The sequence below is a fragment of the Heloderma suspectum genome, chromosome 2, assembly GCF_057233095.1.
Source record: "Heloderma suspectum isolate Gila_16-S chromosome 2, 16-S_ref, whole genome shotgun sequence".
Taxonomy (NCBI): domain Eukaryota; kingdom Metazoa; phylum Chordata; class Lepidosauria; order Squamata; family Helodermatidae; genus Heloderma; species Heloderma suspectum.
In genome coordinates this window covers 193,547,607-193,565,796 of record NC_139459.1, presented here as the reverse complement: position 1 = coordinate 193,565,796, position 18,190 = coordinate 193,547,607, and the positions used below count along the sequence as shown (strand labels likewise).

At 46.8% G+C, this 18,190-nt stretch overlaps 1 protein-coding gene across 2 annotated transcripts in view; it reads left to right on the top strand.

Moving 5' to 3' along the window:
• ACVRL1 (activin A receptor like type 1) overlaps positions 1–18,190 on the top strand; it is a 64,311-nt gene that overhangs the window by 10,354 nt on the left and 35,767 nt on the right. For both annotated transcript variants that reach the window (XR_014787397.1, XM_084832317.1), the window contains exons 2-3: positions 11,138–11,209; positions 12,398–12,625. Coding sequence is in view for 1 of the 2 variants with exons in the window: in XM_084832317.1 (XP_084688443.1) it covers positions 11,143–11,209; positions 12,398–12,625 (295 nt within the window). In the remaining variant the exon portion in view is untranslated. The remainder of the gene's footprint in view (positions 1–11,137; positions 11,210–12,397; positions 12,626–18,190) is intronic.

Below are 18,190 nucleotides of genomic sequence, written 5' to 3'. Positions count from 1 at the left end.
CAACCAGCACTTTGAATTCTCCCTGGAAACAGACCGGTAGCCAGTGAAGCTGTTGTAATAAGGGAGTCATGTGTTCCCTGTAACCAGCCCCAGTCAACAGTCTGGCCACAGCATTCTGGACCACCTGAAGTTTCTGAACAGTTTGTGAAGGCAGCTCCACATAGAGCACATTACAGAAGTCCGAACGGAATGTGACTAAGGCATGCATGAGGATGGCAAGATCAGACGTCTCTTGAATGGGCGCAGTTGGTACACTAGCCTCAGCTATGCAAACGCGTTCCTGCAACTTCCTGGCAACCAGCAAGACCTGGGCATCCACGTTCAAGGCCGAATCCAAGAGTACACCCAAACTGTGAGCCTTAGTCTTCAGTGGGAGTGTAACTCCATCCAGCACAGGTTGAATCCCTATTTTCTGATCTGCCTTTCAGTTGACCAAAAGCACTTCTGTCTTGTCTGGATTAAGCTTCAGTTTGTTTGCCCTCATCCAGTCCATTATTGACATCAGGCACCAATGTGGAACCAGAACAGGTTCTTATAGTTCTTTATCTTTAAAATGAACAGCGCTTCAAATAGAGGATGCTTTCAAAACAGAGGACTGTCCTCTGTAAAGGAGGGCACATGGCCACCTATGTTTATCTGACATGACTAGTAGCCATTGGTGACTTATCCTCCATGAATTTGTCTAATGACCAAAAAGGCCTATATAGGTGTCAAGTCCCATTAGCCTGCAATAGATGAGTGGACTTATCTGATTAGGCAGGCAGGCAGACAGAGTAATAATTGAAGTGGTACTTCGGCAGTCCGTTCAAAAACTGCAAGTGCACACACACAATTACAATATTTGCCTTCACAGCTGTGGCGTTTTCCTCCTGCCCTTCTACCGTGGTCTGGAGCAGGAGGATGCTCAAATCCCACCTCCTGACCACTGGAAGTTCTTCACAGTGCGCTTCAAATTTATTAGCCCTCAACGGACACTGCCCATGTTTCCAAGCTGTTCCCTGCAGCATGAGGTGAACACAGTGTGTTGCAATGTGAGACGAACAAAGTGCAGATGCTAGAACCCGGGTGACTGAGCAGATGTAACGCAATAAAAGTAAATAAAATAATGGTGAACCAACAGATGCACACACACCCCTCTCTTTAGTGCAGGGATGGGAACCTGTGGCCCTCCAGTTGTTGCTAGACTACCACTCATCTCTCACTATTGGCCATGTTGGCTGGTGCAGTTGGGAGTTGGAGGCCAGCACGTCTGGAGGGCCACAGGTTCCCTTTCCCTGGCTTAGTGGATATCAGCGTATATTATGTAGGCTGCATTCCACTTATCCATGGAGTGCCATTCATTGCCCACCCTCCTGCTACAGGTTGAATCCAGAGAACTCAACACCTAAGGCTGACAGGGTCTTTTTAGGATTATAGATAACTTTTTTTAAAGGACTGAACATTATTATGGTCAATAATAGATCTATCAATGGCTACTAACCATAATAACCAAAACTTTCAGAGTTAACATACTTGTGATGTAATGAGCAGAAACTAGGGACAAAGTGCTCTCTTCATCATACCTTCCCTGTAAGCCATGGGCATCTGATTGGCCACTGTTGGAGACCAAATGCTAGACCAGGTGCACTGGCCCAGCAAAGCAGTTACCATATTCGTATTCTTATTTTACAGTCTTACTGCTCTTCAGCAATTCCTACAGCAGCTTTCCCCCATTGTGGTGCCTTCCAGATAGGGATGTGCGAAAGTCACTTACCTTTTTGAAGGGGTGATTCGTGGTGGGGGGGAGGCACTCCGCACCTCCCCCCGAAATCCTAATCCGGCTGGCTCCGCTCCGTGGCAACTCCACGGAGCCACCGGCCAGGTGCATTGGCAGGCGTGCAGAGCCTGAGGACGCAAATGGCGATGGCTATGGCGGCCGCCATTTGCGTTCCTGTTTTTTGCAGTTATAGGCTACATAAATATTTACGTAGCCTATCACGGCAAAAAAACAGGAATGCAAACAGCCGCCACCTTAGCCACCGCCATTTGCGTTCCCCATTTTTGCCGTGATAGGCTACGTAAATATTTATGTAGCCTATCACGGCCTCCGCAGGGATGCAAATGGCATCCCTGCGTTAGCCGTGATAGGCTATGTAAGTATTTACGTAGCCTATCACGGCAAAAATGGGGACGCGAATGGCGGCCGCAGACATGGCCGCCATTCACAAAGCAGCGCAAACGGCACCAGGTAAGTGCTCCGTTTCGCGCGCCTTTCGTGGGGGGTGGGTGGGGGGGCTTTGTTCCACCACGGATTTATGGGGGCCAAATGCACTGGCATTCGACCTCACTGAGATCTGTGGCGGAATCCTCTGACATCCCTACTTCCAGATGATTTGGACTACAGGTGCTTCCAGACAAAAAGCTCCTAGTGCTATCCATCAGAAGGCATTGTGCTGCTATTCTGTCTTCTGCTTCCTTTCCTTAAAACGCATTTTCTGCGTTAACAAAAAAGACGGAAGAAGCGGTGGGGAAACATGGGAGGGTTACAAGTGAAAGACGATGTGGTCTGGATCACTATAAAATTCCGTGAATGCAGCAGGGCGATGCTGTGATAAAAGCCTCATCTGGAAGCACCCTATAACTCCCATCAGTCCCAGTCAGCATGCTCAATGGTCAGGGACAGTGGGAGTTGTACTCCAAAACATCTGGAGGGTACCATGTCAGGGAAGGCTGTCCTATAGGAAAGCCATCCAAATATCACAAGACCCCAGGGGAGGTCACTCAACAATTGCAGCTCCTCAGAGTGGCTTCTCAAAGCCTGCTTTCTTGGCCATTCAAGAGGATCAGGATTTTCCAGCAGTTTGGAATTGGGTACAGCCGTACAGCTCCCGAGAAATGTATAAGGTGTGGGAAACTCAGCCAATGAAGCTTAATCCTGGAAGGTCCAATCATGCTGGAGCTAGAAAAACTTCATGAGCCGATGGGCTATAGAGATTCTGTATGTTGGTGCTTCCAGCCACTTAGCCAAGGGGCTTCTCCACACAGAGGCTTTTTATCCCTCAGTTTTACTGGGGCTTCTGCTTCTGGATTCTTTGTGGGATTAAGATGGGCCCTTTACATGCGCTTTCCTTCTCCCCCCATTTTTCCCTTTGTCTGTGACTTCTATATGTTTCATTATACAGCCACTAGATGGCACTGTGGTACAGCTCCTATTATTGCACAACTTCCTCTTTTCATGGAGAAATTCAACACTCTGTATTTTAATGGCTCATTATCTCTGATCTTTAAAAAAAATGGCAGAAAGGTCAGAAGACATGGGAGAGAGCCTGGAGGCTGACAACATCATGTAAAGGACCCACAAACTTCTCTGAGTAGCCAGTCTCAATCACAGGATAAAGGCCCCATGTGGAGAAGCCCTTGGATTCTGAATGGGAGAAGCCCTCTGTGTAGGTCATCCCCCCCACCCCCGTCAGACTCTCAGGTAGGAAACTGCTAACCAGTCTGAGAGGGAACGGTCCAAGTCTCATTTGATTTTATACAGAGTGGCTCCCTGGCCTGATCAATTGGTATGGGAAGTTTAAGAAAGTTGGATGAAGTGCAGACACCATTTATTTGTGTACAGTAAGCTGGGGTGGGCAGAAGGTAGATCTGAATCTACTGCTAGATCTCTGGGTGATTTGCAGTTGACCAGCAAGGATTTCTGACTCCTAACTGTTTAACAATAGCAACAACAAAATAACTCCTGCCCCACTCCTGCCTTAAATTATACTTCTTAAATGAAGGAAGCTTGGGGGTAACCAGGACTGACTTTTTTCTGTGGAAGAACTGTGAGCTCTGTTCAGTTCTGGTACTCAAACCGAATTCCTTTGCTCAGAATTCTTTAATTCTATGGGTATTTTGCACCAGGCTCTGGTCAGTGGATCTCAGGGTTAAAGTAAAAAGCCAAAGTGGATCCCGCAAGCCTGAAGTTTGCACATCGCTACAGTAGGCTATCAGATACTGATTCATTGATTTAAAAGATTTTTAACCCAGCTTTCAGGGCGCACTGCCCTCACAAGGCAGTTTTCAATAGTACTGAAACATTACAAATTACAATCGCGCGCACACACAACAGCAGCAGCTAATGATTCTTAAACACTAAATCCAGACCGGAATAAATGTTTCTTCAGATTATTTTTTTTAAGCCAACAGTGATAAGGTCATATGTATCTCCCTGGGGAGGGAATTCCAAAGGTGTAGGGCCACCACTGAGAAAGCCCTGTCCCTATAATATGGTGTGTTTTAACCATGTTTGGGACAGACTGTCTCATCATCCAAATGAGTCCTATGGATCCATGTGTTCTTTGTCCAAGCTCCATTCCTGCATGTTTCACCCATAGCTCCCTTTGTTTTGACACAGGGTACAATAGTACTCTGCCCCCAAACCCCTCTGTTTGCCTTTCTCCTTCTCTCTGTGTGAGATGTGATTGCCTCAAAGTTTCCCAATTTCTGGAGCAAAGTTATAGAAGGAGGACATGATTTGACCATTCCTGGGTCTCATGTAAAGAGGATCTGGAAAGCCGTTGACAGAAGAAGGCGCCTCTTTGGTGTATCCTCCAGAGATTCCGTTGCAGACAGTGTGTATGAGAACTAGAGCTCAGGCCAGTTGTGAAATGAGGAGGAGGTCACAGGTTTTGCATCGAGGGCAGAGAACAGTCTGGGAAGCAGCTGGAGCAAAGGGAGAGAGCTGAAGTGTTGTAGCTGTTGGGCTGTTCAAATGGAAGAAATAGAGAGCCAAGTGGGAGGAAATCCAATGGACAGGAAAAGTAATACAAGTTACTCCAAGGCCGTTTGCTTTGATTTTCGTTCTAAAGCATTATATAAATGCTAAGTATAATTGGAACATGTGAGCAGTTGTGATCGAATGCTCCTCGCTTCAGCCTCTCTATGCCAGGTTTGTTTGTTTGTTTATGCAAATTTCGATCCCATCTTTCACCATAAAATAGCCTCAAGGAGGCTTACAGCAGGGGTGGCCAGGCTTCAGGCTTGCGGGATCTTTTTTTTTACTAGAACACTGAGATTTGCCAACCAGAAATGGGGGCTAGGCGGGTGGAGTCAATTACATACTGCAACTCATGAACCATGCACCAGCATATTTGAGTTACCAGAACACAGAGGGCTTCTTCACATGGAGCTTTTATCCTGCTATTGAGATTGCTCACTCACGGAAGTTTGCGGGCCCTTTAGGTGACGCCGTTAACCTCCAGGGCGACTCCTGCACTAAATGACTTTTATTCCGTTTTTAAATAGATCGGAGATAATGAGCTACCAAATTACCCCACTTCGGTTCCGCTTGAGTTCCCTCCATGAAAAAGGAAAAGCCGCAAGAGGAGCTAGACCAATGAAACATATGGAAGACTCAGATAAGGGGGAGAAGGAGGGGGAAAGGGGAGGAGGGAAAGGAAGCGTGTGTAAAGGGAGTCCGTCGTGATCCTGCTTTTAAAACAGAAGCAGAAAGCCGCCTTTTAAATGCAGGATTTGAGGATGGTGTAGAGATGCTCAGAGATTCTTCTAACACAGACGTCTCCGATCTGGTGCCCTCCAGATGTGTTGGACTGCAATTCCCAGCATCCCCAGCCAGGTGCTGAGAGTTGGAGTCCAACACCCTGGGGAAGGCTGTTCTAAGACAACGCTCTAAAACTGGCCAGTGGAGCTGAACAAAGGCCTGGTCAAAAGCAATCCATTAGTACTCCTATTGTACAGAGAAGGAATGCTGAGGCTGAGAGAGAAGTAATTAGCACAAGGCCAGCCATGCCAAGGATTTTTTCCCTCTTGAAATGTTACTTGCTCTCATTAAAGTATTAGGAGTCAGAACCCCTTGGAGATGTACTACGAATCACCCCAAGATCTACCAGTAGATCCCAATCAACCTTCTGCCCACCCCGGCTTACAGTAATAAAGCACAATAAAATACAATAATGCAATGTAATCAACGAGATAAAACAGCGAACAAGCAGATAAAAAGATAACATACAAAACCAGCAAATAATAGATAAATGATGGGGGCGGGGCTGAGAGAGAAAGGCTGGCCCTGCGCACTTTGGGCTCTCGCCCCACCCTCTTTTGGCTCTGGCTCCGCCCTCCACAGGTTTGTGGCCCCCGACCTTTTCCCCCTGAGAGAATGCAGGCCCCGGATCCAAAAAGATCTCCCAACTCTGCTTCGCAGTCAGGTGCTTGCAGCTGGTTGGCCGTGCTCAACGCTAGGGACGGCCAATCCTGTTTTGCTCCCAGTTTTACTTTTATGGAAAAGAAAAATGTATTCAAGAAATAGAGATGTTCCACACCTTCACATTAGAACTTCCTTTCTGATCATGCACATGGAGGTGCAAGTAGAAGTTACAGGGGAGCCACAGGGTTCGCGGTGCTCAATTCCACAGCCCCACCTTGGGAATCTGTTTGATTGGAAAGCGGGCTATAAATTGCCTAAATAAAATAAATAGTGAATAGATGTGCTGCATCCTGGAGCTGTATGAGGAAAGGCAGGATATAGGTATTTAAATATATAAGTATGCTGGGGAGAGTAGGCATGTGAGTGAGTGTGTGTGTGCCTCTGAGAAACTCAGCCGTGTGTATGGGTGGGTGGAGGAATATAACCTGGGAAGGCATTTGCCGGGAAGAATCAGCAGACACACACAGGGTTAAGCACTGCCCCACTTTCACTGTCACCATAGACCAGTATTTGCCACAGTGGCTCCCGAGAACAGAGAAATTGACTTTGCACCTCCCTGCAGCGAGAAACCTTTCTCTTGAGCCTGTAAGTCCTGAATATCGTCTGGCCCTTATCTACTCAATTGAGGGAATATGCAAACAGGGCTATAGGTAGTTTCTCTACCACAATGGGGATAATAATGCAGGGGCCACCTTGCAGGGTTGTTGTAAGGCAGCCTTCCCCAACATGATGCCCTCCAGGTGTGTTGGACTACAACTCCCAACAACCCCAGACAGCATAGCCAGTGGTCAGGAATCCTGGGAGTTGTAGTCCAAAACATCTGGAGGGCACCAAGGGGGTTTCGTCATGACAACAGAAGGATTTTTTTCAAGGAATCGGCTTGGGTGCGCTTGTGTCCGTGCAGGGCTCCATGAGCGAGTGCACCGCACCAGTATAAGTTGCTTCACAGAACATACTTCCAGGTGGGGTGGGGGGGTTGGAGTGAACGTCATCTGACTGGCAGGGGCTGCTCAACCAATAAGAGAAGCTTCCCCCCCATCCAGGCTCTCCTCCCCCTTTCTCTTTCGATAAAATCCTGAGGTTTCCTCCAGTGTCTTGACAAAAATCACTCTCCTTCTCCTCCCCCACCGCATTACTTACTTCCTTAAAGCAACAATCATCACAGGAAAACAGTGTTCCCCCTGCCTTGAAACTGCAAGCCATCTCCTTCTCTCTCCCCCCTTCCCCCACTCTGCATTACTTCCGTCTTTAAATAAACAGTCATTACAGGAACACAGTGTTCTTGCTGCCCTGCTGCGATCAATCGAAGCTTCTAAGCTTTGACATTAAGGCTCTCTAAATGCATTATTTTGATTCATGGGGATCTCAGTCATTTCAGGAGTGTGCATTTTGGGAACAAGCCTTGTGGACCACAGCGGGAGTTACTTCTGAGTAGACACACATATGTTTGTGCTGGGAAAGACAGGGAGGGGAAACAAAGGGATGGGAAATCAGCCCCCTTGCTAACCCGCGATGCTGCGCAGGAACGAAGGTGTAAATTAGTTACTTCCGAAGGGAATAAACCAGACAATGGAGAATCACAGCTTTGGGAAAGTGCTTTACAGACTTTAGGGAAGGAGTGCTTTAAAATATGCTGTTTCAATTGAGGGGGTTCTCTGTAAATGATGGTGGGCACATTCAGGGACAAGCCTCACTGAGCACAATGGGAGTTACTTCCAAGTAGACACTAATTGGTTCATGCAGAGATGGGAAACACAGGAAATACCCCTTGACCGGGGTCACGGTGAAAGGCACACCCCTGGGCAGGGCTAGCATACCCGAGGTCAATGCGGGGTTGGGGCACACAGCAGCTGTACCACGGAGAACCTGACTTAAGGAAAAGAATCGGACTTTAAGCAGTCTCAGGAAATCCAGTTTTTCCCTGAGAAGCTCAAGGGTGGCTGCTGGATGGGCATGACATCATCTACCCCCAACGACCTCCAAACGCTGCCAGTTGGGAGTAAATCGCTGGTGGAGACACCGCCGAGGTTGGGGAAGGCTATTGTAAGGATTACTGAGTGTGGGAAGCTGCAATATGGACATCCCCTTAGTCAGAGACATGAACAGACTCGATCTGTTTGCTTAAATATGTGGAGGAAACTCTGGGGTTCATCACACGGAGCTTTCATCCTGCGATTGAGATTGCTTCTTCACCAAAGTTTGCAGGCTCTTTACATGACGCCGTCACCCTGCCGTGACCCTCCAGGGCATCTCCTGCACTAAATGCCCCTTGTTCCGTTTTTAAATAGATCGCAGATAATGAGCTATCAAATTACCCCGTCTGTTCCACTTGAGTTCCTCTTCAGGGGGAGGAAGCGCATGTAAAGAGAGTCAGTGGTGATCCTGCATTTAAAACGGAAGCAGAAAGCCCCGTTTTAAATGCAGGATTTTAGGCTGGTGTAGAAATGCCCTCAGTGCACGCACCAGAAGGAGCAAATGCTACTTGTGGAAACTGCGGGTCAGATATGCCTTAGCAACAGAAGGGGCTCTGGGGTAGATTTTCCCCCAGGTTTCAAATCCTGGTTGAGAAGGGATCCCTGGTTCACATCAACCATGGCTTGAGTCAGCGCAAAGGTGACTCTAAACCATGGTTAAAACAGAGAAGGGAAGGAAGGGTGGCTTTGTACTGGAGAAAAGAAGAGGAGCAACTGCTCCTGATGTTCCATTTGATTTGCAGGGACATGGCATCCTCTCTGCACCAGATGTTGACATCACTATTTACTTTCTGATCTCACTACTTACAGGCCAACATTGAAGTCTTGTCTGTGTTTCCCTTCCATGACGTACAACAAAGCAAGCTGGGGTTGGGGACAGGGGAGTGTTTGTGGCCTGCTAGGCGACCTCATGGCTGGAGCCGAGCTGCTTATGTTTTTGCAGACTTACGGATCTCTCTGTTTACATGTCTCCATTTCCCCCATCAAGGGCAGAATCTAAACAATCTTGATTCCTGTCCAGGCTGCAACGCCCTGGCTATGCGCTGGAATTCTTGAATAGCAGGAAGCTGAGACACAGCTTGTTTGTGCTAGGAATCTGTGGGCAACACAGAACAAAATGGCCCTGGACTCCCAGGACCCACATTCTCTGCATTTACAAAGGGGAAGGTTGCAGGAGTTGGAAGGGGAATGCGTGAGGTCAAGACTCCACTGGGTTTAGCTTGGCAAGAGTTTCTGTTTCACAAGGAAACGGACAAACAAGCAACCCCCACGCCCCCTCCAAAACCTCCCACTCCCTCTCTCAATGGAGCAGCTGGAACATTTTTGGATTCCTGCAAAGAGTATTTTTATATCATTGATAAGCCTGCTACAAAACACCCGGAGTCTCTGAAATCAACAGCTGGCCTCAGCTCATGGAGATAGAGGGGACAGGTTGGAAGAAAGCCAGGAAGTGCCAGGCAAAAGTGGATCCATCACCACAACAGTGCAGGGCAAACTCAGCATCTTCCGAAGCCAGATCCTGCCAATAATGCAAAGTGGAAAACCATCTCCCCTGTTGCAGGAGGGAGAGTAAAAACCCCAAAGCTCACAACTGAAGCTGGATTTGCAAGCAGGCTCTGAACAGTTCCCATTTCATGGCCAGGTTTCATAAGGTCATTGAGAGCCCCCTTGTGCACTGTCTCCAGATAGGGATTTCAGCCTCCCCCAACCTGGGGCCCTCCAGATGTTTTGGACTTCAACCCTGATCCCGCAGCCAGCATGGCCAATGCTCAGGAAAGCTGGGGGCTGTAGTCCAAAGCATCTGGAGGGCCACATGCTCCCCATCCCTGGGGTAGAGCCTCTAGATCACATATATTAGATACACAGGGAAAGAGGGTGCATGAAGGGTCATCTCCATGCGCCCTCTTTCCCCAAAGAATCCTGCTCCTGCCAGCCCAATGCCATGTGTGTGATGTGTGTATGTGTGATGTGTGTGCAGGTGTGATGTGATGTGTGTGCAAGTGTGTATGTGTGTGTACATGATGTGTGTGTGTGTGACTGTATGAGTGGTATTGTGTGTGCGTGTGCGTGATATGTGTGTGTGCGTAAGTGTGCCCCCAGCCACCCACCCAATATCCAATGTGGCCCTCAACCCAAGGGATGTCGCCCACCCCTGCTATATAAGCTTTCAGTCTGGGCTGCTCCATGGATGAAGCAGCAGCTTCCTTGGAATGCCCCGCTCCAGCATACCACCTTTCCTGAACAGAGGAAGCAGCCCCCTGGCCTTGGGTACTGTGCAACATGACAGGGAAGGGGCAGCGTTTGCTGCACTGCCTCAGGCGGCTAAATGTCTTGGGCCAGCATTTGTGGGAGCTGGATGTGGGAGATGGATGTGTGGTCATTGTACACATGGAATCCTTCTTCCCAGGTGTTGTGGCCTGCGATAGAGTCCTGATGTTATCTGAGGGGTGGTGGCCTGCCCCATATTAGGCTGCCACTGCTGCTGCGTCTATACTCCAGAGTCTATAATCAGGGGGTGCCACCAGAACCATTCAGCCTTATACACTGCACATAAAAGGGCACTAGGGGGAAAATAATGGTAGCAGTGCCGCTGGAAAACTAAACCCAAGCCTGTTCTGGGGGGGGGGGGGGTAAGAGGCAGCATGCCAAAGGCCCATGGTCATTGGCAGAGAGTTAGTTTGGTGAGAGATCCACAGATGATCCATGCAGCTGAATCTTGGCAGGTGTAGTTTTCTTTCCTTGGAAGAGACCCCTGTCCTATCCCTTGTCCATTCTTTTCTTTCTTTTTCCAAATGAAACACCCTACTCTGTAGGCTCTTCTTTCTTTTAAAACAAAGTACATAGAAGCGTGCATAAGAATATGCACACCACACATGTTTAGTGAAACAAACGCTATTATAGCGTGAATTTGGAAAGTGCTTATTAAGATCCTTATGATTCATTCATTCATTCATTCATTCTGCTTTTCATTCTGCAGAGAAAATGTGGCAAGGAGTAGTCCTGGGCCTTTTTGTGGCGTTCCTGAGTCTCTCCAGAGACATTATAGCTGGTAAGAAACATTTGGGGCAGACTGTGGAGAAGGAGTGGTACCCGAGTCTCCATAGCAGGGATGGTGTGGGGAAGCTCCAGGCCGCATGAAACTCACAGGGAAGCCCCATCTGGCCCACCAGCTTCTTCCCCAAGCCCCAGACCGTCTGCCCTGTTCAGAGATAAAAAGCTTTTCCCGGCAGGGGAGAGTGGGCCAGGCCTGGGGAGGAAGCTGCTGAGTGATTCAGTCCTGCTTCCTTCTGAGTAGACAGGTAGAGCCTTGCCCCGCTAACTTGTGAGTTTGTTTGTTTGGTTGGTTGGTTGGTTCAGTTCACAAAACATGATGCGCATGCTTACTTCTGAGTAGACATGCAGATGCTGGGTAGTTGGGAGGCAATTTGAAAGTACTGCTGAGTGATTCCATCTTCTTACATATAGGTGGGCTTAAAATCACTACTAAATCTGCCCGCTCTGCCTTTGGCTCCCCCACTTACAGATGGAATACAGCCACCCCACCCCAAGACCTTTCCTAGATTGGAATTTGGCCCATGGGCTGAAAACGGTTCCCCACCCCTGCTCCATAGCTTCATGTCACTTGGGTTTGCGTTAACAAAGCATTGTGTGTGAGGCATAGAGAGCAATTCTAAGTCCAGCTCCACCACAAACTGCCTTTTGTGCTCATGTTTGTCTTGCCTCCTATCTTTCTTCTGGGGAGCTCAAGGTAGCATATATCAGGTGCCCAGATGGTCTCCCACCTTGGGGACACCAAAGACTTGCTGTGCTTCATTGAGGGTGGTTTATCAGGTGTCTGGGCCCACTACATAGGAGAGCCAGGGTCATGCAATGGTTGCTGTTGGACTGGGACTCAGGAGATCTGGGTTCTAGTCCCCACTCAGCCATGAAGCTCACTGAATGACTTTGGGCCAGTCACTGACTTAGTCTAACCTACCGCACAGGGTTGTTGTGAGGATAAAATGGAGAGGAGGAGGGCAATGTAAAAACCGCCTTGGGTTCTTCACTAGAGGAAAAAAGGTAGGATATAAATGTACTAAATAAATATATGACACTTCCTTTGTATCTGCTCCTGAAAAAAATTAACCCCAAATATTGACTATTGTATGGCTGAGGCATTGGTTACATCAGGTTAGGAGGCTGGGGAACAAGGGTAAAACCTCAGGGAAACATGGTGTCTTCCTTTGTATTCCCACAGGTAAGGTGATCTGCGATTGTGATAAGATACAGTGTCCAAACACCACCACTTGTTCAGGGACGTGGTGTTTTGTAAGCAAACATCGGCAGGATGGGGAAATTTTCCACAGGAAAGGATGCCTGACTGTCACTACATATGAGTTATGCAAGGGGTCCATTACAAGAAACTATGGGATGATATGCTGCCAGTCCAGCATGTGTAATTTGAATCTCCTCATCTATTTGAAAGGTATGTGTTAAGTAGTATACTTTAATTGATATGGATATACATATTACATATATGTAAACCAAACATATACATGAGGGATCTTTTGGGGCTGAACTCTGGGCACTTAGGAAAACCTGATCCCCCGCAACCTGAGAGAGTCAAAGACCACAACAAGGTCCTTGAAAGCAATTCTTTTTTTTATTAAATAAGAATTTAGAATGAGTTAAAGAGCATTTCTACATGAGGCTTTTATTGCACACTTGTGATTGGTCGCTCATAGAAGTTTGTGGGTCTTTTACATGACGTTGGCAAACTCCAGGGCATCTCCTATGCTTTCTGACCTTTATCCCGGTTTTAAAAATATCGGGGATAATGTAGTGATAAATGTCATTCCACTTTAATGGCTGTGTGAAATTTCACAGTTTCACTATAACACAGTGCCATCTAGTGGCTGTATAATGAAACATGTAGAACATGCAGACAAAGGAAGTCCCGGGAAAAAAAGCTCACGTCAGCCCATGTAAGGAGCAGATCTTAATCCCGCAAAGGATCCGGAAGCAGAAGCCCTGGTAAGTTGCAGGATAAAAAGCCTGGTGTGGAGAAGCCCAAAATCACACATCAGGGGAATTAGAACCATAGATATATTAGGGAAATTAGAATCCTATATTAACACTGAGAGGGTTAAAGATAACAAGCATTTAAAGTCAGTAGAGAGGCTAGGTGCACTGGGATGCATAGAAAATTGTGTCTGCATGTGTGTGTGTGTGTGTTCAAAGAGAAGAGTTTTACTTTCTAGCAAGGGGTGTGTGTGTGTGTGTGTGTGATAGAAGTGAGGCACCTCAAAGAGCACAGTTCTGAGAGAGTTTTGGAGGAATTTGATGGGTAGTATTTTTGCATAGCTATCCCTGGCTATCACAAACCCAGGTGAGCAAGATAGCCAGAGGGGATTTTGGTGGTTGTGTTAACCAGGGGGGACAAAAGAGTCGTGTAATTTATTGATTTTTTTATTTATTACATTTCTGTACCACCCAATAGCTGAACCTCTCTGGAAAGTTCACAAAAATTAAAACCACAAAATACAGACATGTCCACTTATACAGTATTGGGTTTTTAGGGTCTCACAGTTTTAAAAGGTGTTAAATTCTTAATTTTTCTTTCCATTTGGCTTTAAAAATGTTAGAAAACAGCATCAAATATCTAATGGTGAGGGCTTTTGTGGTTGTTGTCCTGAAGCAAGATCTGAAATGTTCAAGCGTTAACACCAAGAAAGCAAGGGCCCAATCCAGTGGGGAGAGCCAGCTGCCTCCTAACTCGGAGATGGCCAACCATGCAATACAGGGCAGGCGGAACACAGAGGGGACCCTCTCCTCTGCCCTCCGGTTGCCTTGCGTTTGTGACTAGACAACCCATTTCCCCCTTTTTGTCCGCTCCGTACCGCTCTTACAAGCGCAGAGCCAGGGATGAACCACACTGCCTATGAGGCGGTACAGGAGAGAATGGGGAGTGAGGTTTCTGGGAACTGAGCTCTGGCTCTGACTTCTGTTCCCAGAAACAGAAAAATCCTATGGGAAAAATCCTACAGCGCTGTCTAGATGCTGTCTAGCAGCCATAGGGTTGTGCCCTAAGGCAATCAGAGCACAATGGCTGGAGAGAAAGTTGTTTGCAAAAAGTCTGCAGCTTCACTTGGGACATGCAAGGCCTCAATTTCCTAGTTCAATCTGCTTCTCTGCTCTTTTCCAAGACCAAAATACCCTGGTTACCTTCCAGATACAGGCCCTTTCTTTCTAAAACAGCAGAATTTGTGGACGCTTTGTAACGTACATTTGTGTCTTCTCTTTGTGAGGATTATGCCCAAGAAGAGGAAAGAGATGATGCGATGTTTTCTCCCACGTGTCCTGACCCTTAAGCAAAAAACTGATTGCCTTTTGGTTTTGCATGCTCTGAGTTGGACAAAAGGAGATACCACAGTGATATCCCTGCACTTTTTGCTCATGGGATCTACTAATGGCAACTTGTCTTTGTTTGGGAACCACCTGTTGGGTTTACACCTACCTTAGAAATAAGAGTATCTTTTTTGGCCAGCGAAAGAAACTATCCTCTTCAAGGCTCTTACAAGACACAAGTAGATCCCGGCTTATATTTTGGGGATTACTGAGTTGCTCAGGGAATCATCAAAATCAACCAGCAGAGCTAACAAATTGTTGTTGTTGTTCAGTCATTCAGTCGTGTCCGACTCTTCGTGACCCCATGGACCATAGCACGCCAGGCCTTCCTGTCCTGTGCTCTCTCCTGGAGCGTGCTCAAGTCCATATTTATTGCATCAGTGATGTTATCTAGCCATCTCATCCTCTGCCGTCCCCTTCTCCTTTTGCCTTCAGTCTTTCCCAGCATCAGGGTCTTTTCCAGAGAGTTTTCTCTTCGCATTAGGTGGCCAAAATATTTGAGCTTCAGCTTCAGTATCTGTCCTTCCAATGAGCACTCAGGGTTGATTTCCTTTAGGATTGACTGATTTGACCTTCTTGCAGTCCAGAGGACTCGTAAGAGTCTTCTCCAGCACCACAGTTCGAAAGCATCAATTCTTCAGCACTCAGCCTTCCTTATAGTCCAGTTCTCACAGCCATACGTTACTACTGGGAAAACCATAGCTTTGATTAGATGGACCTTTGTCGGCAAGGTGATGTCTCTGCTTCTTACTATGCTGTCTAGGTTTGCCATAGCTTTCCTCCCCAGGAGCAAGCATCTTTTAATTTCATGGCTACAGTCACCGTCTGCGGTGATCTTGGAGCCCAAGAAAATAAAATCTGTCACTGCTTTCATTTCTTCCCTTTCTATATGCTAGGAAGTGATGGGGCCAAATGCCATGATCTTCGTTTTTTTAATGTTGAGTTTCAAACCAGCTTTTGCACTCTCCTCTTTCACCCTCAACAAGAGGATCTTTAGATCCTCTTCACTTTCTGCCATAAGGGTGGTATCATCTGCGTATCTGAGGTTGTTGATAATTCTCCCGGCAATCTTAATTGTGACCTGTGATTCATCCAACCTGGCGTTTCTCATGATGTACTCTGCATATAAGTTAAATAAGCAGGGCGACAATATGCAGCCTTGTCGTACTCCTTTCCCAATTTTGAACCAATCGGTTGTTCCATGTCTGGTTCTTACTGTTGCTTCTTGACCCTCGTACAGGTTTCCCAGGAGACAGGTAAGGTGGTCTGGTACCCCCATCTCTTTCAGAATTTGCCAGTTTGTTGTGATCCACAAGGCTTTAGCGTAGTCAATGAAGCAGAAATAGATGTTTTTCTGGAATTCTCTTGCTTTCTCCATGATCCAGTGAAAGTTGGCGATTTGATCTCTAGTTCCTCTGCATCTTCGAAACCCAGCTTGTACTTCCGGTAGTTCCCGGTTCGCATGCTGCTGAAGCCTAGCTTGTAGGATTTTGAGCATAACCTTGCTGGCATGTGAAATGAGCGCAATTGTACGGTAGTTTGAACACTCTTTGGCATTGCCCTTCTTTGGAATTGGAATGTAAACTGACCCTTTCCAGTCTTGTGGCCACTGTTGAGTGTTCCAAATTTGTTGGCATATTGAGTGCAGCACTTTAACAGCATCATCTTTTAGGATTTTAAATAGCTCAGCTGGAAGACAGTCATCTCAGCTAGCTTTGTTGTTAGTAATGCTTCCTAAGGCCCACTTGACTTCACTGTCGAGGATGTCCGGCTCAAGTTCAGTGACCGCACTATCATGGCTATCAGGGACATTCAGATCTTTCCTGTATAGTTCTTCTGTGTATTCTTTCCACCTCTTCTTAATCTCATCTGCTTCTGTGAGGTCCCTGCCTTCTTTGTCCTTTATCATGCCTGTCTTTGCACAAAACGTTCCCTTGAGATCTCCAATTTTCTTGAAGAGATCTCTAGTCTTTCCCATTCTGTTGTTTTCCTCGATTTCTTTGCATTGTTCATTTAAGAAGGCCTTCTTGTCTCTCCTTGCTATTCTCTGGAACACTGCATTCAGTTGGATATATCTTCCCCTTTCTCCCTTGCTTTTCACTTCCCTTCTTTCCTCAGCTACTTGTAAAGCCTCATCAGACAGCCACTTGGCTTTCTTGCATGTCTTTTTCTTTGGGATGGATTTCGTTGCTACCTCCTGAACAATGTTACGGACCTCCGTTCATAGTTCCTCAGGCACTCTGTCTATCAGGTCTAATCCCTTAAATCTGTTCCTCACCTCCATGGTATATTCATAAGGGATATGATTTAGGTCATACCTGAATTGTTTAGTGGTTTTCCCTACGTTCTTCAATTTAAGCCGAAATTTTGCAACAAGAAGCTCATGATCTGAGCCACAGTCAGCTCCAGGACTTGTTTTTACTGACTGTATAGAGCTTCTCCATCTTTGGCTGCAAAGGACATAATCAATCTGATTTCGATATTGACCATCTGGTGATGTCCATGTGTAGAGTCGCCTCTTGTGCTGTTGGAAAACAGTGTTTGCTATGATCAGCGTGTTCTCTTGGCAAAACTCTATTAGCCTTTGTCCTGCTTCATTTTGTACACCAAGGCCATGCTTGCCTGTTCTCCCGGTGATTTCTTGACTTCCTACTTTAGCATTCCAATCCCCTATGATGAAGAGGACATCTTTTGTTGGTGTTAGTTCTAGAAGGTGTTGTAGGTCTTCATAGAACCGATCAACCTCAGCTTCTTCGGCATCAGTGGTTGGGGCATAGACTTGAATTACTGTGATGTTGAATGGTTTGCCTTGGATTCGTACTGAGATCATTCTATCGTTTTTAAGATTGTACTCCAGTACTGCTTTTCCCACCCTTTTGTTGACTATGAGTGCTACTTCATTTCTTCTAAGGGATTCTTGCCCACAGTAGTAGATATGATGGTCACCTGAATTAAATTTGCCGATGCTTGTCCATTTTAGTTCACTGATTCCCAAGATGTCGATGTTCAATCTTGCCATCTTATGTTTGACCACCTCCAGCTTACCTTGATTCATTGATCTTACATTCCAGGTTCCTAAACAATATTGTTCTTTACAGCATCGGACTTTCTTTTCACCACCAGACACATCCACAGCTGAGTGTCCTTTCGGCTTTGGCCCAGCCGCTTCACTCTTTCTGGCGCTACTTGGAAATTCCCTCTGCTCTTCCCCAGTAGTATATTGGACACCTTCCGACCTGAGGGGCTCATCTTCCGGCGTCATATCTTTTAGCCTTGTGATACGTTCCATGGGGTTTTCTTGGCAAGAATACTGGAGTGGGTTGCCATTTCCTTCTCCAGTGGACCACATTTTGTCAGAACTCTCCTCCATGACCTGTCCGTCTTGGGTGGCCCTGCACAGCATAGCTGATGGCTTCACTGAGTTACGCAAGCCCCTTTGCCACAAGGCAGTGATCCATGAAGGGGGAGCTAACAAATATCAAGTCTTATATATATTGAACAGAATGGAATGGAATGGAATGGAATGGAATGGAATGGAATGGAATGGTATGGAACGGAACGGAACGGAACGGAACGGAACGGAATGGAATGGAATGGAATAGACGGCTGCCAGTCCATTTCTGAGCCCAAATCAAAGAGCTAG